We start from the raw sequence: 17,004 nt of genomic DNA, 5'->3' as shown, positions 1-17,004 counted from the left end.
GATTTTGACAACATCAATTTTGTCATCTAATATTGTCAACAACAATTGTACAAATAAATTAATTCAATTTAGTAATAGTTAGGAAATGACATTGAAATCTTGATTGGACATTTTAATACTTTTTTCTTATCAATGCCATGACATGTATGTCCATGGATGATGTTTGGAGAACATGATATGGCATGACAGATGGCAACTTGAGGCATTAGGAAAATATCATAGCCACGTATGCTTCTTAGATAAACCAGCTAAAGATCTCCTCTTTCTCTATACTGTTTGGCATATTTCTCTCTCCACACTTCTTTCTCCGATTTCTCTCATAATCTCCACCAGAAAATCTATTAGTTCCCACACATAATTGTTGCATTGACCTTGGCTAGAGAATCTGGATCCGCGCCTTTATTCAAACAAGAAATTTTTGAAAATCTGAGAAAACTGAGCCAAGGTAAATTTTATAATTTTTTTCCTTTTTTTGAAATATTCATTTTTAACGATATATTTTGTTCTTGAATCTTTAATATTCTTGTGTACTTTTGGTTTTGGGTTGAAAGAGTTTATGGGAAAAAAAAGAGTTGAAAATGTTATCACTGTCTTCGCATCAATTTGAGAAAATAATGGAGCTTTGGTTTAACAGAGTCTGTTCGATTTTTTGAATTTCCACTTTCTTTTTAAATTTTCATAACTCAGAAGAGGGGAATTTTAATTTTTCAATTAATAAATTTTTGGGCGTGATATTTTGATATTTCAGTCAAGGAATAAACAGGGTCAACTTATTGTGCTTTATGATCTGAAATTATTGTTTTCTGAATATTTTTGAAAATTTAGTTATTCTTTTAGAAAAAAATTAATCTTTTTAAGGATTTTAATGAATTAATGGAGTGGCAGGGTAAGGAGCATGAATAATAATCCTGTAATTATAATAGTAAGAAGTTTTCGTGCAATAAATTCTGTGTTCTGATGTTTGATTACTTAAGTTGAAGCTTTATTGTAACTGACTGATGAAGGAATTTGTTGATGCTCTCTGTTTGGTTTTAGGCAACTTTTGAATTAGGGTCTTTAAAAACTTGATTGGTAGCAGTTGTTGAGGAGGTTTATGACTTTTTACCTTGTGACAATACTTATGGAATAAAAAGGTTTATGGCAACATCAAATGAAAGGTGGATCGACAGTCTTCAGTTTTCCTCATTGTTTTGGCCGCCACCACAAGATGCTGAGCAACGGAAGGTGTGTTTTTTATATCTAACATTTCTTTAATTTGCGTTCATTTCAATATATTTTTTCTGTTCGTGTTGAATCTTGTTGTTTCCTCCTTAATGCAAGCAGCATATATAAGTTGCTGATTATATCCATGGTGCATGACTTTAACTACGTTTTCTGTTAGCAGAGTTATTAATGGAGTCCTTATAATTAATTTAGTACGTGTAAAAATGTGCCTACCCACCGCACAAGTTTTTTAGTGCTACTTGTAATGGGAATGGTCTCGTGCGCAGCATTAATGTTCTATGATTTTGTTTCTGTGTTCTGGACCAGTAATTGCCATCTTGCATGGAGCATTTGACTCCCAAAAGAAAATTTTGTTAAGTAGAGAACTTTCCCATCCTCAATTTTGATTGGTTAATGTCTACCCATTTGTTACGTGTTCCAGTTTCAAAAATTATATTTTTTACTCTATACAATTCAATGCTTCTTTTGAGTTCAAGCACAGAAATTGCTGTTTCAGATAATGCTTCTTTCATTGCTCATTTAACAGTCAAAAGCTTTAGGCTGGGTAGGTAATGACTTCCTCTTGATGGGTGCCCTTAGTAGGTATTGTTGAAATGAATTTTTGAGGAAATTAGAATGAAAATGCATTCAGAATCTAGAAAGGGAGAAAAACTATGAGAAGCAACACTGACAGTAGAGGTGTGTGTTAAAGACATTCGAAGGAGCGACATTCCCTAGAAGTTTGGGATGCATACTATTTAAATGAAGCAAATTATTGTAATTGGAACAGTTGGACAATAGTTTGTACTCGTTTGTACTCTAAGGTTTCAGGTAGAAGTTATGTTGAAAATAGAAATATTATCATTGTGGACTTATGAATCCTTGTCTTCAATGCATCCCGTCACATGTAGGCTGGTTTTTTATTTTCCTGCACCATCCTTATATGTAGCAGGTGTACAATTTCATTAAATGTGTGGTAGTAGGACTTTTATACAATGTTGGACCACTTGATTTAAAAGCTTAAGCTCTTAGAAATGTTCACATGTATATCATATTAATCGTCTTTAAGACACCCCCTCACGTGTAGGCGGAGTGTACACGTGCACAATTTGGCGGCAAGGCTTGTGAACATATCCAATATTTAGATATGTACATGTGGTTTTATCTAACAAGTTAAAGTTCTAGATCAAGTAGTTCAATAACAAGTTTGAGTTATAAAAGCATTGTAGTATCACAGTACAATTGCTTGTATGTATGCAAAGGCCTCAGGGCTTCTTCTTTTCTTGAAGGTTTGAACTTCTGTTTTTACATAACTAGGTCTTCCAACCGTGACTGAAAAAGGAAGCCATTTTCTTACTATCTTGAACTTTTTATGAAATCATACTGTTTCTGTATAAAATCTTTAATTTTTTTTGTCTTCCTTAAGCTGTCACTAATTCACATTGCACTTCCTAACAATTTTGTCTTTTCTCGTCCCCATAGGCCCAAATTACTGCATATGTTGAGTACTTTGGTCAATTCACATCGGAACGATTTCCTGAAGATATGTCGGAGGTTTGTTTATTCTTTTCCATTGAAATTACCCTTTTCTGAGTGTTAAATGAAGGGAACTTTTTTTTACTATTTCACTTTCATCATCTACGTTTAGGTACTTCTTTACAGTGAAAGGTATATGTTTCTAACTCGTAATTACTGGTTTTTCAGCTGATCCGGAGCCGATATCCCTCCAAGGAAAATCGACTTTTTGATGATGTTTTGGGTACTTATATTTCTTTTATTGACTATATTATGATTAATCCCCACTCATAAGTTATCACACCAAAATATAATGTTTCCAGCCTAGTTGATGCGGCAAAATGACTTGTGTTTTACTGGTTTCCAGCAACTTTTGTTCTTCACCATCCGGAGCATGGTCATGCTGTTATTCTTCCTATTATTTCATGTATCATTGACGGTACACTAAAGTATGATAGAAGTGGTCCTCCATTTGCTTCTTTCATTTTCTTGGTCTGCCCCAGCAGTGAGGTATTAAAACACTGAAGATATTTTTGCATGACATAGTTCTGTATGTCTTTCCTTAATGAACAATTTTAGCATGTTTAGAGCTTCTGTCGTTGGACTTTTTTCTTTTCATTTTACTAGTTGTGATGATTAAAGATTATCAATTTTTCTAGGGATGCACTGATTATGATAATGATGCTAATGACTCATCTTTGATTTCAGAATGAGTATTCTGAGCAGTGGGCACTTGCATGTGGGGAGATCCTACGAATCTTGACTCACTATAATCGCCCACTTTACAAGATTGAATGTCCAAATAATGAGGTAGATAGAAGTAGCAGTGGAATTAATGCTTCAACAAGTAAATCAACAGATGCAGAACCTTCTTTGCCTTTATCCCAACAAGAGAGGAAACCATTGAGGCCATTATCTCCGTGGATTACTGATATATTGCTTGCTGCACCTCTTGGTATTAGGAGTGATTACTTCCGTTGGTAAGTGAGTGGAAATTTGATTTCATAGTGTGTTTATTTAATCAAATTACATTCATCATTCGTGCATTTATTTATTAAAATTATATTCATAATAATAAATAATGATAATTTAGTATGGAGGTAGGGACAAAGTACTAGGATTTAACAAAAACTAGTTCTTTAGAATATTAATATGATATTTGTGCAAACTGGCTAGCATGTTTGTACTTGATAAAGTGAAGTAGAGGGAGAAAGGAAGAGATTGATCACCGTTGTCGAATCTTGAATTTATGACCAACAATATTACAACTTGACTAGTTGAAAAGCGATTCAAATATGATTTATCGATAGAATCAGTCAGCCGATTTCCCTAAGTTGGTTTAATTTTATTTCTTGTATACTATGTAATATGCATAGAATTTTTTATTGTTATGTTTTACAGCTATACTCACTGTAACCTATGTTGCTGGTTGTTTGTCCTTCAAATACAATGTAATTCTTTGGAATCAATCGGTGTGAAATATTCTAATTCTCATCATGATACCTGATCCCTCTCCGGGGTTGTAGGGCTGTTGCTTATTTCCAACTGATAGCCTAAGCCTTCGTTGCTAGCCATTTTAGTTATCCTATGTTACAATTCAGAATGAATTGAGAAATATGAATATCATACTTTCATCTATTTTATTACATATTCATAAATAATCGGACTCCAAGGAACCAAATACCAGAAAATAGTACGCAATTACTGGAGGTCAACTATAAGCTAAACACAAAATGAAGGCAGAAAATAAATCCCCAATTTTAAGGTTTTCCACGATAATTCTTTAAATGTCGAAGGATTTTCATTTAACACTCAAAACGCCTATTTTCCAGTTATCCTATGTTACAATTCAGAATGAATTGAGAAATATGAATATCATACTTTCATCTATTTTATTACATATTCATAAATAATCTTTCATGGACTAGGACGCAATTACTGGAGGTCAACTATAAGCTAAACACAAAATGAAGGCAGAAAATAAATCCCCAATTTTAAGGTTTTCCACGATAATTCTTTAAATGTCGAAGGATTTTCATTTAACACTCAAAACGCCTATTTTCCATTTTTCCAATCAATAATATCCCACTAGTAAAGTTCATGAATCAACACGTCAATCAGCTCACCATGCCGAAACATTTTCCCTATTGGAAACAACTAGATGGAGTAGATATAACGGAGCAATTTAAATATTTTGTAAGCTTTCCAATCAACAAAAATTTGTAATTAAATTTGGAGCAAGAAGGACAATGATTAGCAAATGAACTGGAAATTTGTACGGATCCTTAACCAAATGAAAAAAAGATCTATATGCCAGTTTGGTTTTTTCCCTTTCCAAAGCATGGAGAATAACTCGTAAAATTATTACATAAGCTAATAAATATGATCAAAAGCACCAAAATCAATTGCTCTCGAGTTCGAATTTTTTATGAAAGAGATTGGAGTTCTCATACCTAATTGATCCATTGAACAAGGACCTATTTCAGTAGACTTATTTTTCTTTATATCCCTCTATGTGGATCCTTGTTTACTTAGTGAACTACATGGAAGAAAGTCTAGTCCTCTTCCTTCACATTAATGTTCACCATGTTTGGTAACGAAGGTGCTTAGGTTTTGTGATGCCAGACTTATTTCATCTTTGGGTGGAGTGCTGGTCCAACTTATGGACCTTCGAAGAACTATTGCCGACATGCTCTATCCCACGGAGGTTTTAAGTCGTGAAAAGCTGCTCGAGGATTTAGTAATTGCCTAATGTATTCTGATGCGTCCCTCCCTCCAATCTTGGTGATGCTATATCGGGTGGATGACGGTATTTCTTCCCACTAATTTCCGTTTCTATGTTTGTGTTAGGTGCTAGGCATTATGTGCTGTAGAGCCCCTTCAGTGTAACGATCTAGGTTTCGTGCTTGACAGTTCTCTTAGTTACTAACCGCTTTGAGAAGGCGTAGGCCCTCTTCCCCCTGAAGTCTTTCTGTCGCGTTCCCCAGTATTTGGAACATATTACCCTCCTGATTAGGATTCAACTTAAGTCTCTCTTGGGGGAAGATTGTGTGTTCAATTCGGTATCAGGATTCAACTTAAATCTCTTTTAATGGTATCAGGATTCAACTTAAATCTCTCTTAGTGGGAAGTCATGTTTGAATTCTGGAGAATGCTATAGAAAATCGTGAGTGGTAAAAGCGGATAGTATGTAAGAGAATGGCCGGGTATGAGGTTTGGATCGTTATACAAAACGCTCGATTTTTGTAACAACCCTGCCTTTATGCCCATACTGTTCACTTTGGATGGGCATCTCTCCATTTACCCCCTCACAGCTTTTTATCGCATCCCACAAGATTCGAAAACCCAAGACCTCTACCTAATGTGAGACTTAAGTTAAATCCTAGTAAGAATTCATCAAAGGGGGAAATTTCTTCTTGTTGGACTAGTTGTGCCTAGCCTAAACGATCAAAATTGTGGGTCGAAATTTTGAGGAGCAAACGGCAATTTAGTTTTCAAAGTCAATTTGGTTTCTCTGTTGCTATCTTTAGTTTGAGGGAGAGTTGAAGATTTGACTTTCCCTCTTTAGTGGAGTCCTAGATAAGCTGGAAATAAGAGTATTCGCACCACCTTTAGGGGGATGGCTGGAAGATTTAACTTTGTTCAATCAAATCTTAGACAAACTAGGCTTTTATTTCTTTCTTTATTAAGAGACTCAACCTAGTTTTTTTATTTGTTTATGACGTAATATGGTAGGTACTCTGAGAATATTATGGTTGGTATAAATTTTCTGTTAATTATGTCTCTCTCTCAATTACTTCTACAGTTCACTCTATCCAACAATCTTGAATAATGTTGAGTTGGCATCATATTTTCTTATATTCATGAAATTAAAATATTTGTGTATTCATAGGTGTGGCGGTGTGATGGGGAGATATGAAGCCGGAGAACTAAAGCCACCTTCGACGGGTTAGTGGATTTTCTGTTGAGTAACATTTACTGCAAGTTGCATACACGCTTTGATGTTTTCATCTTTGTACTTTTAGTTACAAAACAAGAGCTGGGCAGTTGTTATCAGCAACATTGTTTCTCATATGCTTTCATATTTTGACAGTAATTTTAAAAGCTATTAATTATGTTCCCCTGCTGCTGCTGCTACCGCTACTGGTTTTCAGACATTTACTATTTCTTTGTGGTATTAGATTAAGATCTGTAGAATATCCTGGAACTATGTAACTGCAGAGATATTGACTGGCTTCTAGGACTAAGCCCTTTACAGGTGACACTGCTAGTGTTGTTTCTTGAAAGCTCATTTGGACCGAAGGATGGTACAGAAATAAGGTTAATAATGTGCAAATAGATTGTTTTCTTAACAGTGTGAGATGAGGGTTAACAAGTTGGATGATTTGCCATTAAATAGATGATATTATTTGGCTTCTTTGGGCTAAGAGGAAACTGTTATTGGATTTACTGTTGGAAGAATTTCATTCAGGGACTTCGCCATATTTTTGCATTTTTAATCTCTCCATTTAGTTTTCTTTTAACCGTTTCCAGAGCGAAGGATTTTGATCTTAGACTGAAAAATGAAGCACGAGTTGGGTTTATTCTTAACAACATATATTTGGAGGACATTTTTAATGATTTTCCTTGCATAGATCTCTCTCTGAGATATTTTTATGATGTGATACTTTTCTTTCACTCGTACTTCTAGGTTTCTTCTCCTTCATAATTGAACTATCTTCATTAACTTGACGATCTAATAGGTTTATGCTATCCCCTTCTCTACAAAACCAACAGTTCCAAGAGGTGTTCAAGTGGGCCTATCTAGACATAAGCTAATAATATGATCAAAAGCACCAAAATCAATTGCTCTCGAGTTTGAATTTTTTATGAAAGAGATTGGAGTTCTCATACCTAATTGATCCATTGAACAAGGACCTATTTCAGTAGACTTATTTTTCTTTATATCCCTCTATGTGGATCCTTGTTTACTTAGTGAACTACATGGAAGAAAGTCTAGTCCTCTTCCTTCACATTAATGTTCACCATGTTTGGTAACGAAGGTGCTTAGGTTTTGTGATGCCAGACTTATTTCATCTTTGGGTGGAGTGCTGGTCCAACTTATGGACCTTCGAAGAACTATTGCCGACATGCTCTATCCCACGGAGGTTTTAAGTCGTGAAAAGCTGCTCGAGGATTTAGTAATTGCCTAATGTATTCTGATGCGTCCCTCCCTCCAATCTTGGTGATGCTATATCGGGTGGATGACGGTATTTCTTCCCACTAATTTCCATTTCTATGTTTGTGTTAGGTGCTAGGCATTATGTGCTGTAGAGCCCCTTCAGTGTAACGATCTAGGTTTCGTGCTCGACAGTTCTCTTAGTTACTAACCGCTTTGAGAAGGCGTAGGCCCTCTTCCCCCTGAAGTCTTTCTGTCGTGTTCCCCAGTATTTGGAACATATTACCCTCCTGATTAGGATTCAACTTAAGTCTCTCTTGGGGGAAGATTGTGTGTTCAATTCGGTATCAGGATTCAACTTAAATCTCTTTTAATGGTATCAGGATTCAACTTAAATCTCTCTTAGTGGGAAGTCATGTTTGAATTCTGGAGAATGCTATAGAAAATCGTGAGTGGTAAAAGCGGATAGTATGTAAGAGAATGGCCGGGTATGAGGTTTGGATCGTTATACAAAACGCTCGATTTTTGTAACAACCCTGCCTTTATGCCCATACTGTTCACTTTGGATGGGCATCTCTCCATTTACCCCCTCACAGCTTTTTATCGCATCCCACAAGATTCGAAAACCCAAGACCTCTACCTAATGTGAGACTTAAGTTAAATCCTAGTAAGAATTCATCAAAGGGGGAAATTTCTTCTTGTTGGACTAGTTGTGCCTAGCCTAAACGATCAAAATTGTGGGTCGAAATTTTGAGGAGCAAACGGCAATTTAGTTTTCAAAGTCAATTTGGTTTCTCTGTTGCTATCTTTAGTTTGAGGGAGAGTTGAAGATTTGACTTTCCCTCTTTAGTGGAGTCCTAGATAAGCTGGAAATAAGAGTATTCGCACCACCTTTAGGGGGATGGCTGGAAGATTTAACTTTGTTCAATCAAATCTTAGACAAACTAGGCTTTTATTTCTTTCTTTATTAAGAGACTCAACCTAGTTTTTTTATTTGTTTATGACGTAATATGGTAGGTACTCTGAGAATATTATGGTTGGTATAAATTTTCTGTTAATTATGTCTCTCTCTCAATTACTTCTACAGTTCACTCTATCCAACAATCTTGAATAATGTTGAGTTGGCATCATATTTTCTTATATTCATGAAATTAAAATATTTGTGTATTCATAGGTGTGGCGGTGTGATGGGGAGATATGAAGCCGGAGAACTAAAGCCACCTTCGACGGGTTAGTGGATTTTCTGTTGAGTAACATTTACTGCAAGTTGCATACACGCTTTGATGTTTTCATCTTTGTACTTTTAGTTACAAAACAAGAGCTGGGCAGTTGTTATCAGCAACATTGTTTCTCATATGCTTTCATATTTTGACAGTAATTTTAAAAGCTATTAATTATGTTCCCCTGCTGCTGCTGCTACCGCTACTGGTTTTCAGACATTTACTATTTCTTTGTGGTATTAGATTAAGATCTGTAGAATATCCTGGAACTATGTAACTGCAGAGATATTGACTGGCTTCTAGGACTAAGCCCTTTACAGGTGACACTGCTAGTGTTGTTTCTTGAAAGCTCATTTGGACCGAAGGATGGTACAGAAATAAGGTTAATAATGTGCAAATAGATTGTTTTCTTAACAGTGTGAGATGAGGGTTAACAAGTTGGATGATTTGCCATTAAATAGATGATATTATTTGGCTTCTTTGGGCTAAGAGGAAACTGTTATTGGATTTACTGTTGGAAGAATTTCATTCAGGGACTTCGCCATATTTTTGCATTTTTAATCTCTCCATTTAGTTTTCTTTTAACCGTTTCCAGAGCGAAGGATTTTGATCTTAGACTGAAAAATGAAGCACGAGTTGGGTTTATTCTTAACAACATATATTTGGAGGACATTTTTAATGATTTTCCTTGCATAGATCTCTCTCTGAGATATTTTTATGATGTGATACTTTTCTTTCACTCGTACTTCTAGGTTTCTTCTCCTTCATAATTGAACTATCTTCATTAACTTGACGATCTAATAGGTTTATGCTATCCCCTTCTCTACAAAACCAACAGTTCCAAGAGGTGTTCAAGTGGGCCTATCTAGCCTTTAGAATTCCAAAGCATGAACCAACTAGTCACCGTAGCTGTAGTCTAGACCTCGAGAGTCCTGGCAAAGGCATTATTATTTTGGTCTAATGGAGAACCGAAATCGACTCCTCTAATAGTGTGCTTGTTTTGTTTCACGTGTCCAAGTACCATGTTCAATTTTGTGACCTTCATATTAGCATTCCACTTAAATAACTGGGCAATTTTTAAATTTGAATCTTGAATATAGACAAACCTGTTAAATTTCCTTCCTAATGAGTATTTGCTTTTTAGTTTGTTAAACATGAAAACGATTATAGTTTGAAATGAGGATGTCTTATTATTGTGTTAGCTTCTTCTCGTGGATCTGGAAAGCATCCACAGCCAATACCATCAACTCCTAGATGGGCGGTTGCTAATGGTGCTGGCGTCATACTAAGTGTATGTGATGAGGAAGTAGCTCGTTATGAGACTGCGACGTTAACTGCAGCTGCTGTTCCTGCACTTCTGCTCCCTCCCCCAACAACACCTATGGATGAGCATCTTGTAGCAGGGCTACCAGCTCTTGAGCCATATGCACGACTATTTCATAGGTATGTTTCTGGGAATGCTTTCAGAAGCATCAATTGATTCAAATAGGGAGCTAATTTATCCTTCTGTCTTAGGTACTATGCAATTGCTAGTCCAAGTGCTACCCAAAGGCTGCTCCTTGGACTTCTAGAAGCTCCACCATCCTGGGCCCCAGATGCACTTGATGCTTCTGTACAACTAGTGGAACTCCTTCGAGCAGCAGAAGACTATGCCTCAGGCATGAGGGTAAGTTCTGTCTCTTGATTTCTTTTTACTTTTAGTGTGAATCTGAACAGTTATTATGTAAAGAGGGGAAGTGTGAATCTAGTCTTAAGAAAATTACATAATAGAATGCTAGTGATTCACAAAGAGCCACATATCTGCTTATTGTTTTACCATGATTATTTTTGTTTGTTTATATATGTACTATGTATTTGCTTAGTATTCTGATGAATTCCACACCTTCAGATGTATGTGAAACAACCTCTGTGGAATGATATAGTGGCCTTAATTTTATGGGTTGAATTTCTAGTTTAACATTGCTTGTTGTGAATAATTTGTTTATTCGAATTTTCTATCAAGTTACTTGAGTTAAATGCATTTTTGTCCAAATTTATGCCTTGATAATCTCAGTCCCCTTATGGCCTGCTGATATTTCTGTGGGGAAAAATTATTTTTTCTCTTTTACTGAATATTGTTTATTACTACTAGATTTAGTCCTTTAGAACTTAGTAAGCTCTCGGTCTAAGTTTCCGCCTATTAGGAATATGAAAAGCCCAAAAATGGAGAAAGAAAAGAGTAAAGGATTTAATATTGATCTGAAATGAAAAGCAATACAGAAAGTTTTATAATGCAATGCCTCAGTTCAGCATAAAGAAATCCTAATTCGTTTGACTATTGGTGCAGCTTCCAAGGAATTGGATGCATTTACATTTCTTGCGTGCAATTGGAATTGCAATGTCCATGAGAGCAGGTATTGCTGCAGATGCTGCAGCTGCTTTGTTGTTCAGAATACTTTCTCAACCTGCCTTGCTTTTTCCTCCCCTAAGACAAGTTGATGGTATAGAAGTTCAACATGAACCTCTGGGTGGTTATATTTCTAGCGAGCGAAAGCAGGTACTTCTATCTGTATTCTTTTTCTAATGAATGTCAACATTGCTATATCATTGTTTCCTTAACTGAACTGATAAAGTATTTCAACAGAGAGAACTGCCTGCAACAGAAGCAACAGTTGAAGCTACTGCCCAGGGAATTGCATCAATGCTTTGTGCACATGGCCCTGAGGTTGAATGGAGAATATGCACACTATGGGAAGCAGCTTATGGATTGATTCCTCTAAGCTCATCTGCTGTTGATCTTCCTGAAATTATTGTTGCAACCCCTCTGCAGCCCCCTATATTATCATGGGACTTGTTTATACCTCTTCTTAAAGTTCTTGAATATCTTCCTCGTGGAAGTCCATCTGAAACCTGTCTCATGAAGATATTTGTTGCTACTGTTGAAGCAATTCTCCAAAGGACATTTCCACCGGAGTCCTCCATAGAACAAATCAGAACAAGATATTCATTTGGGTCTGCCTCCAAAAATCTTGCCGTGGCTGAACTTCGCACGATGGTCCACTCACTGTTCTCAGAGTCATCTGCCACTGTGGAACTTGCCTCGCGCCTTCTTTTTGTTGTATTAACTGTCTGTGTCAGTCACGAAGCACAGCTGCTCAATGGGAGTAAACGACCTAAAGGTGAACGTTCTCATCATTCCCATGAATTAGGCGCAGATTCACAAGGTGCCACTAGAAAGCAAAAGGACAGGGCAAGTAAACGAGGAAAGAAACAAGGGCCTGTGGCAGCATTTGATTCTTATGTTGTTGCTGCCATTTGTGCTCTATCCTGGGAACTTCAGCTTTTTCCTTTGATTTCCAAAGGGAGTAATTATTCAGATCCCAAAAGTATGTCTGACATAGCAAAGCCTGCAAAAATAATTGAATCGCCCAGTGTGTTACAGAATGGCATTGACTCTGCAGTTCATCATACTCGCCGGATATTGGCAATTCTAGAGGCACTTTTTTCTTTGAAGCCATCTTCTGTTGGCACATCATGGAGTTACAGTTCAATTGAAATTGTGGCTGCGGCAATGGTTGCTGCTCATGTTTCTGATCTGTTTAGACATTCAAAGGCTAGCACGCATGCTCTTTCTATCTTGATAAGATGCAAATGGGACAGCGAAATACACTCAAGGGCATCTTCACTTTTTAACCTAATTGATATTCATAGCAAAGTTGTTGCATCTATTGTCAATAAAGCCGAGCCATTGGAAGCACAAATACGGCACGTGCCATTGTTGAAGGAGATGCCTTCTTGTTTCAATGAAGAAAAACAAAACACGTGTTCTAGCAGTAGCCACCTAGAATCAGGGCAACCATCGTCTATGCAGTGCACTAACTTGCCTGGTTCAAAGTCTTTAATGTACTCCGAGAAGCCTTCCCACTCCAGTGAAGTTGACAAGGTTCCAGTGGGAAGAGGAATTGCAAGTCTTCCAACAGATGCTTCAGATTTGGCCAACTTTTTGACAATGGACAGGCATATGGGTTTTAATTGCTGTGCACAGGTTCTTAGGTCTGTATTGGCAGAAAAACAAGAACTGTGTTTTTCTGTTGTTTCATTGCTTTGGCACAAGTTGATTGCTTCACCTGAAACACAGCTGATTGCTGAAAGCACTTCCGCCCAGCAAGGATGGAGACAGGTAATCTGTCAAATTCTCTATGTTATATGTCATTGTTATTAATCATATTTTAAGTTCATCATGCATATAGTAAGAAATAATATTGCTTGTTATTTTATTCTGTTGCTTTCTGTGAAGTTCGTGAATCAAAATCCTGACCATCTGAGCTAGCATTCACGCTATTGGTTCATGATATTTTCCTTTTCAACTCCTATCAACTTTTAGTTGTGATATCATACCTCCGCAACAGAAAGTTTATACATAGCATTATGTTAGCTAGCATCAGTAAATCAACAGATGCAATGCGTGATTTTACAGAGCTCCAATCTATTAAAAGACTTAACTGATTATCTTCTGTATCTACAGGTGGTGGATGCATTATGCAATGTTGTATCGGCATCACCTGCAAAAGCTGCGACAGCTATAATTCTACAGGTCCAGAACACAAAATGTTAACTTCAATTTCCATTGGAAACTGACTTTGTTTTAACCCATATTTCTGATTACAGGATGCTGAAGTCGAAAAATCATTTCTTCCTTCAGTTTAAGAAAATATGGATTAATGATTTCTTTAGGTCAAATGGCATTATGAGTTATTTTAAATGTCTGAAAGTCAGTCTTCCGATGATGTTTTATTTTGATTTTGGTTTCTGTCATTTGTTTTCTCACATACTTTGTTTTGTGTATTTGTCAGGCTGAGAGGGAAATGAAGCCTTGGGTTACTAAAGATGATGGACTTGGTCAAAAGATGTGGAGGATTAATGAACGAATTGTGAAACTTATTGTGGAGCTAATGAGAAATCATGAAGCCCTTGAATCACTCGTAATTCTTGCTAGTGCATCAGACCTCCTCCTACGAGCCACAGATGGGTTGCTCGTTGAAGGAGGGGCATGCACTTCACCGCAGCTGGAGGTAACTTTTTTCAGATTAGTATTCTCCTTTTTTTTTTCTTTTTTAAATTTGTATCTACCATGAATCTGTGATGCTACCAGCTTAACCATTTTAAGTGGTCTCATGTCTTCTCTTATGTTTCTTGGTAAAATTTACTTCTGTTTTGGCATTCGATGAATGAATTTCTATGTTCTATTGCTTTTGTGAACTAATAACATGATTACACCCCAAAATGTTCGACAGTTATTGGAAGTAACAGCTAGAGCAGTTCAACCAGTGCTTGAGTGGGGAGAATCGGGACTAGCGGTTGCAGATGGCCTTTCAAACCTGTTAAAGGTATAAATTTTCTGTATTTAACATGTTCAATGATGATGTCCCGAAATTTTAGGGACAGAGTGTTTCGGACTTTTGATCGAGGAGCTTTCACGGTGAAGGCTTCTCTTGCTAGGATCCTTGGTACCTTTATGTGTAATATGATTTCTTCGCATGAAGCCTTTAGAAGTAGTAAACTCAAGTGCATAACATATATGTGTGGGGGTGTGGTTAAATGGAATCTCATTTTCCTGCTGAGAAGGCGATTCATTACTAAGAATATAATGAATGCTGTGATTTAACATATTGCAGTTCTTGATTATACAATTTAAGAAAGTCAACTAATATGGTTTATCTGGGAATAATATTATACAGTGTCGCCTCCCAGCTACAGTTCGTTGCATTTCTCATCCAAGTGCCCATCTTCGTGCTCTCAGCACATCAGTTCTTCGTGCTATTTTACATGCTAGTTCAATTAAACCAAGTAGCGAACAAGTGGACAGAAACAGAAGTGGCACTCGCAGTCCATGTCAGTATATAAATGTAGGCATTACCAATTGGCAAGAAGATATTGAAAAGTGCTTAATATGGGAAGCCCGTAGCCGTCTAGCAACTGGCTTGCCTGTCCAGTTTATTGGTTCTGCCGCAAAGGAACTGGGCTTCGCTATACCCGTTTGAATCTACCCTAACATATGGCGACTCTAGATGTATGTTCTGAATCATATTACCGGTTTGTTAGCAATTTTTACCTACCTGCAGGAGATTATGATTCGTGTATAGTGAATTTTTAGACTAGGCCGCCATTTTGCTTTTTACCCTTTGATTTATTTGAAGTCTTGAATTGATTAGATTTATAATGGTATCAATATTTGTCAGATGTTGAAGAGGGTGGCTCTCATTTGGATATTTGCCACTTTAATTCTCATGTAACTATACATTTCTTTCATTTTCTCTAGTTTCGTTGCTTTTCTTGTGTGCCTGTAATGGTGACAAACCATTATAATAAGAACTGCAGCGGTGGTCCATTACGGTATTGTGTAGTATACAATAAGTGGGTTCTCAAAGACCGTCTCGTCTCGATATCGTTCGACGCTCCACATGTTTTGTGTGAACAAGAAGTTGTAATTTTTCCAATTGAAGACAACTTGTGCAATAAATTTAATTACTCCATGTTGTACATGGAGTTAAACATTGCTTGCAATTTTTTGCAAATTCGAAAATGTGTGGGTGGTAAAATGTTTTTCATTTTAAAACTGGCCATTTGTTGTGCGATAGTGACAAGTGGTACGATGTCAAACTTAATGTGAAAGCAAGTTTAGATGTAGCAAGATTGAGTTGAAATTTTGATGAAAGTTCAGTGGAAATACCCAGATGCGTTTTATGGATGGAAATGTCACTACTGTCAAGATCTACACATTAACCTCCCTGGGAGTAATGAAGAACTTAAAGTGAAGATGCAAAAGGAGTTTCAGATAGAAGAACTTCGATCTAGTTTAAAAATCATTAAAAAATATATTTGCTCGACTAGTTACGAGGGATGGGAGATGCTCCAATTGTTAAGAAGGGGAGGACCGTAGGTAAAGAACTAGCACTAGTCAAACTTATCTATCAATATTGCCGTTGAAGTTAGTGTAGCATGTGCTTGTTTGGTAAAAATTTTAAGTTGTTGGAATTATGAATTAATTGAAATGAATGGTTGATAAATGGATTCTAAAAAATTTGTGGCTAAAATTAAAGTTTAACTTTGACGTTTAAATTAGAGTGAGATCTCATTATAATTTAAACCAAACAAGCACATTTCTGTCTAAATTGGAGGGAAGACATCAACTGTCATAGAAGGATAGATATTTATTTTATTGCCGGTAACTGTCTTTAGAGACACTTAGCTAATTTTTTTCATTCCTATCGAGCATTCAATTCACTGTCCTGATAAAACATCTATGAAATGTACTATGTCGGTCAATCATTCCATCTAAACAGCAAAAACTACTACTCACCCAATCGATTACCTGAATATATCATACATAATCAAAAAATTTTTTAATCGAATACACAATATTAACATGTTATTAAACAAATTAACGAGTTATTAATCGATAATCATAATTAATAATCGGTCGAGTCATTGCATTCTTTACGTTATTATTTTGACCTAAGGTTCAATTATTGCCCATTACATCTTTGGCAGCAAGATTCTAAAGTTGATTTCACTTTATTGTTGTATATTAGGATATGATAAAATGTACCATCAACTTTTCTGATCTGAAACTGTGAAATTCGAATTTGAAATGCAGAAGGTTTTCGATCATTTTTGCAAAAGGGCACAATGGACATTCTCTATCCAAGTTTGGCCATTATTTTTTATCAGTTCTAAAAGAATAATGTTATTCACAGTGAAAACTACCGACAATCGCCCTATGTGACGTACACTTGACAGTTTTTCATTTGATGTATAATTCAAAAAATAACTACCATATCTATGTATTAAACACCAAATTGTACCACATATGACGACAACTGGCAGTCTTCACTACGAATAACATTACTTATTATAAAATGACCCACA

General features: G+C 36.3%; 1 protein-coding gene across 3 annotated transcripts; it reads left to right on the top strand.

Moving 5' to 3' along the window:
- Nucleotides 1–255: 255 nt before the first annotated feature.
- On the top strand, nucleotides 256–15,404 carry LOC111373055 (protein GIGANTEA-like). 3 transcript variants are annotated; one of them, XM_022995524.1, is made up of 15 exons: nucleotides 256–445; nucleotides 1,134–1,224; nucleotides 2,686–2,757; nucleotides 2,908–2,962; nucleotides 3,086–3,228; nucleotides 3,427–3,698; nucleotides 6,611–6,666; nucleotides 10,299–10,539; nucleotides 10,612–10,762; nucleotides 11,423–11,632; nucleotides 11,720–13,255; nucleotides 13,601–13,669; nucleotides 13,929–14,147; nucleotides 14,370–14,462; nucleotides 14,814–15,404. In XM_022995524.1, exons 2-15 carry the CDS (start codon nucleotides 1,138–1,140, stop codon nucleotides 15,114–15,116), a joined length of 3,507 nt encoding a protein of 1,168 aa, XP_022851292.1. In that variant the 5' UTR covers nucleotides 256–445; nucleotides 1,134–1,137; the 3' UTR covers nucleotides 15,117–15,404. The 3 variants fall into 3 exon arrangements, with proteins under 3 accessions (XP_022851292.1, XP_022851291.1, XP_022851293.1); XM_022995523.1 differs by having other exon boundaries at nucleotides 1,036–1,224; XM_022995525.1 differs by lacking the exons at nucleotides 256–445; nucleotides 1,134–1,224; nucleotides 2,686–2,757; ... (2 more) ...; nucleotides 3,427–3,698; nucleotides 6,611–6,666 and adding an exon at nucleotides 8,995–9,106.
- The last annotated feature ends 1,600 nt before the right edge of the window (nucleotides 15,405–17,004 follow it).

This window comes from Olea europaea, unplaced genomic scaffold, assembly GCF_002742605.1.
Source record: "Olea europaea var. sylvestris unplaced genomic scaffold, O_europaea_v1 scaffold1066, whole genome shotgun sequence".
NCBI lineage: Eukaryota > Viridiplantae > Streptophyta > Magnoliopsida > Lamiales > Oleaceae > Olea > Olea europaea.
The sequence above is the reverse complement of the archived record's forward strand: the minus strand, read 5'-3'. Positions and strand labels throughout refer to the sequence as shown.

Coding starts and splice junctions, on each gene's coding strand:
- LOC111373055 (XM_022995524.1), top strand. CDS start 1,138: ATGGCAACATCAAATGAAAGGTGGATCGACAGTCTTCAGTTTTCCTCA. Junction 10,540..10,611: donor TATGCACGACTATTTCATAG/GTATGTTTCTGG, acceptor CTTCTGTCTTAG/GTACTATGCAATTGCTAGTC. Junction 14,148..14,369: donor GCACTTCACCGCAGCTGGAG/GTAACTTTTTTC, acceptor AATGTTCGACAG/TTATTGGAAGTAACAGCTAG.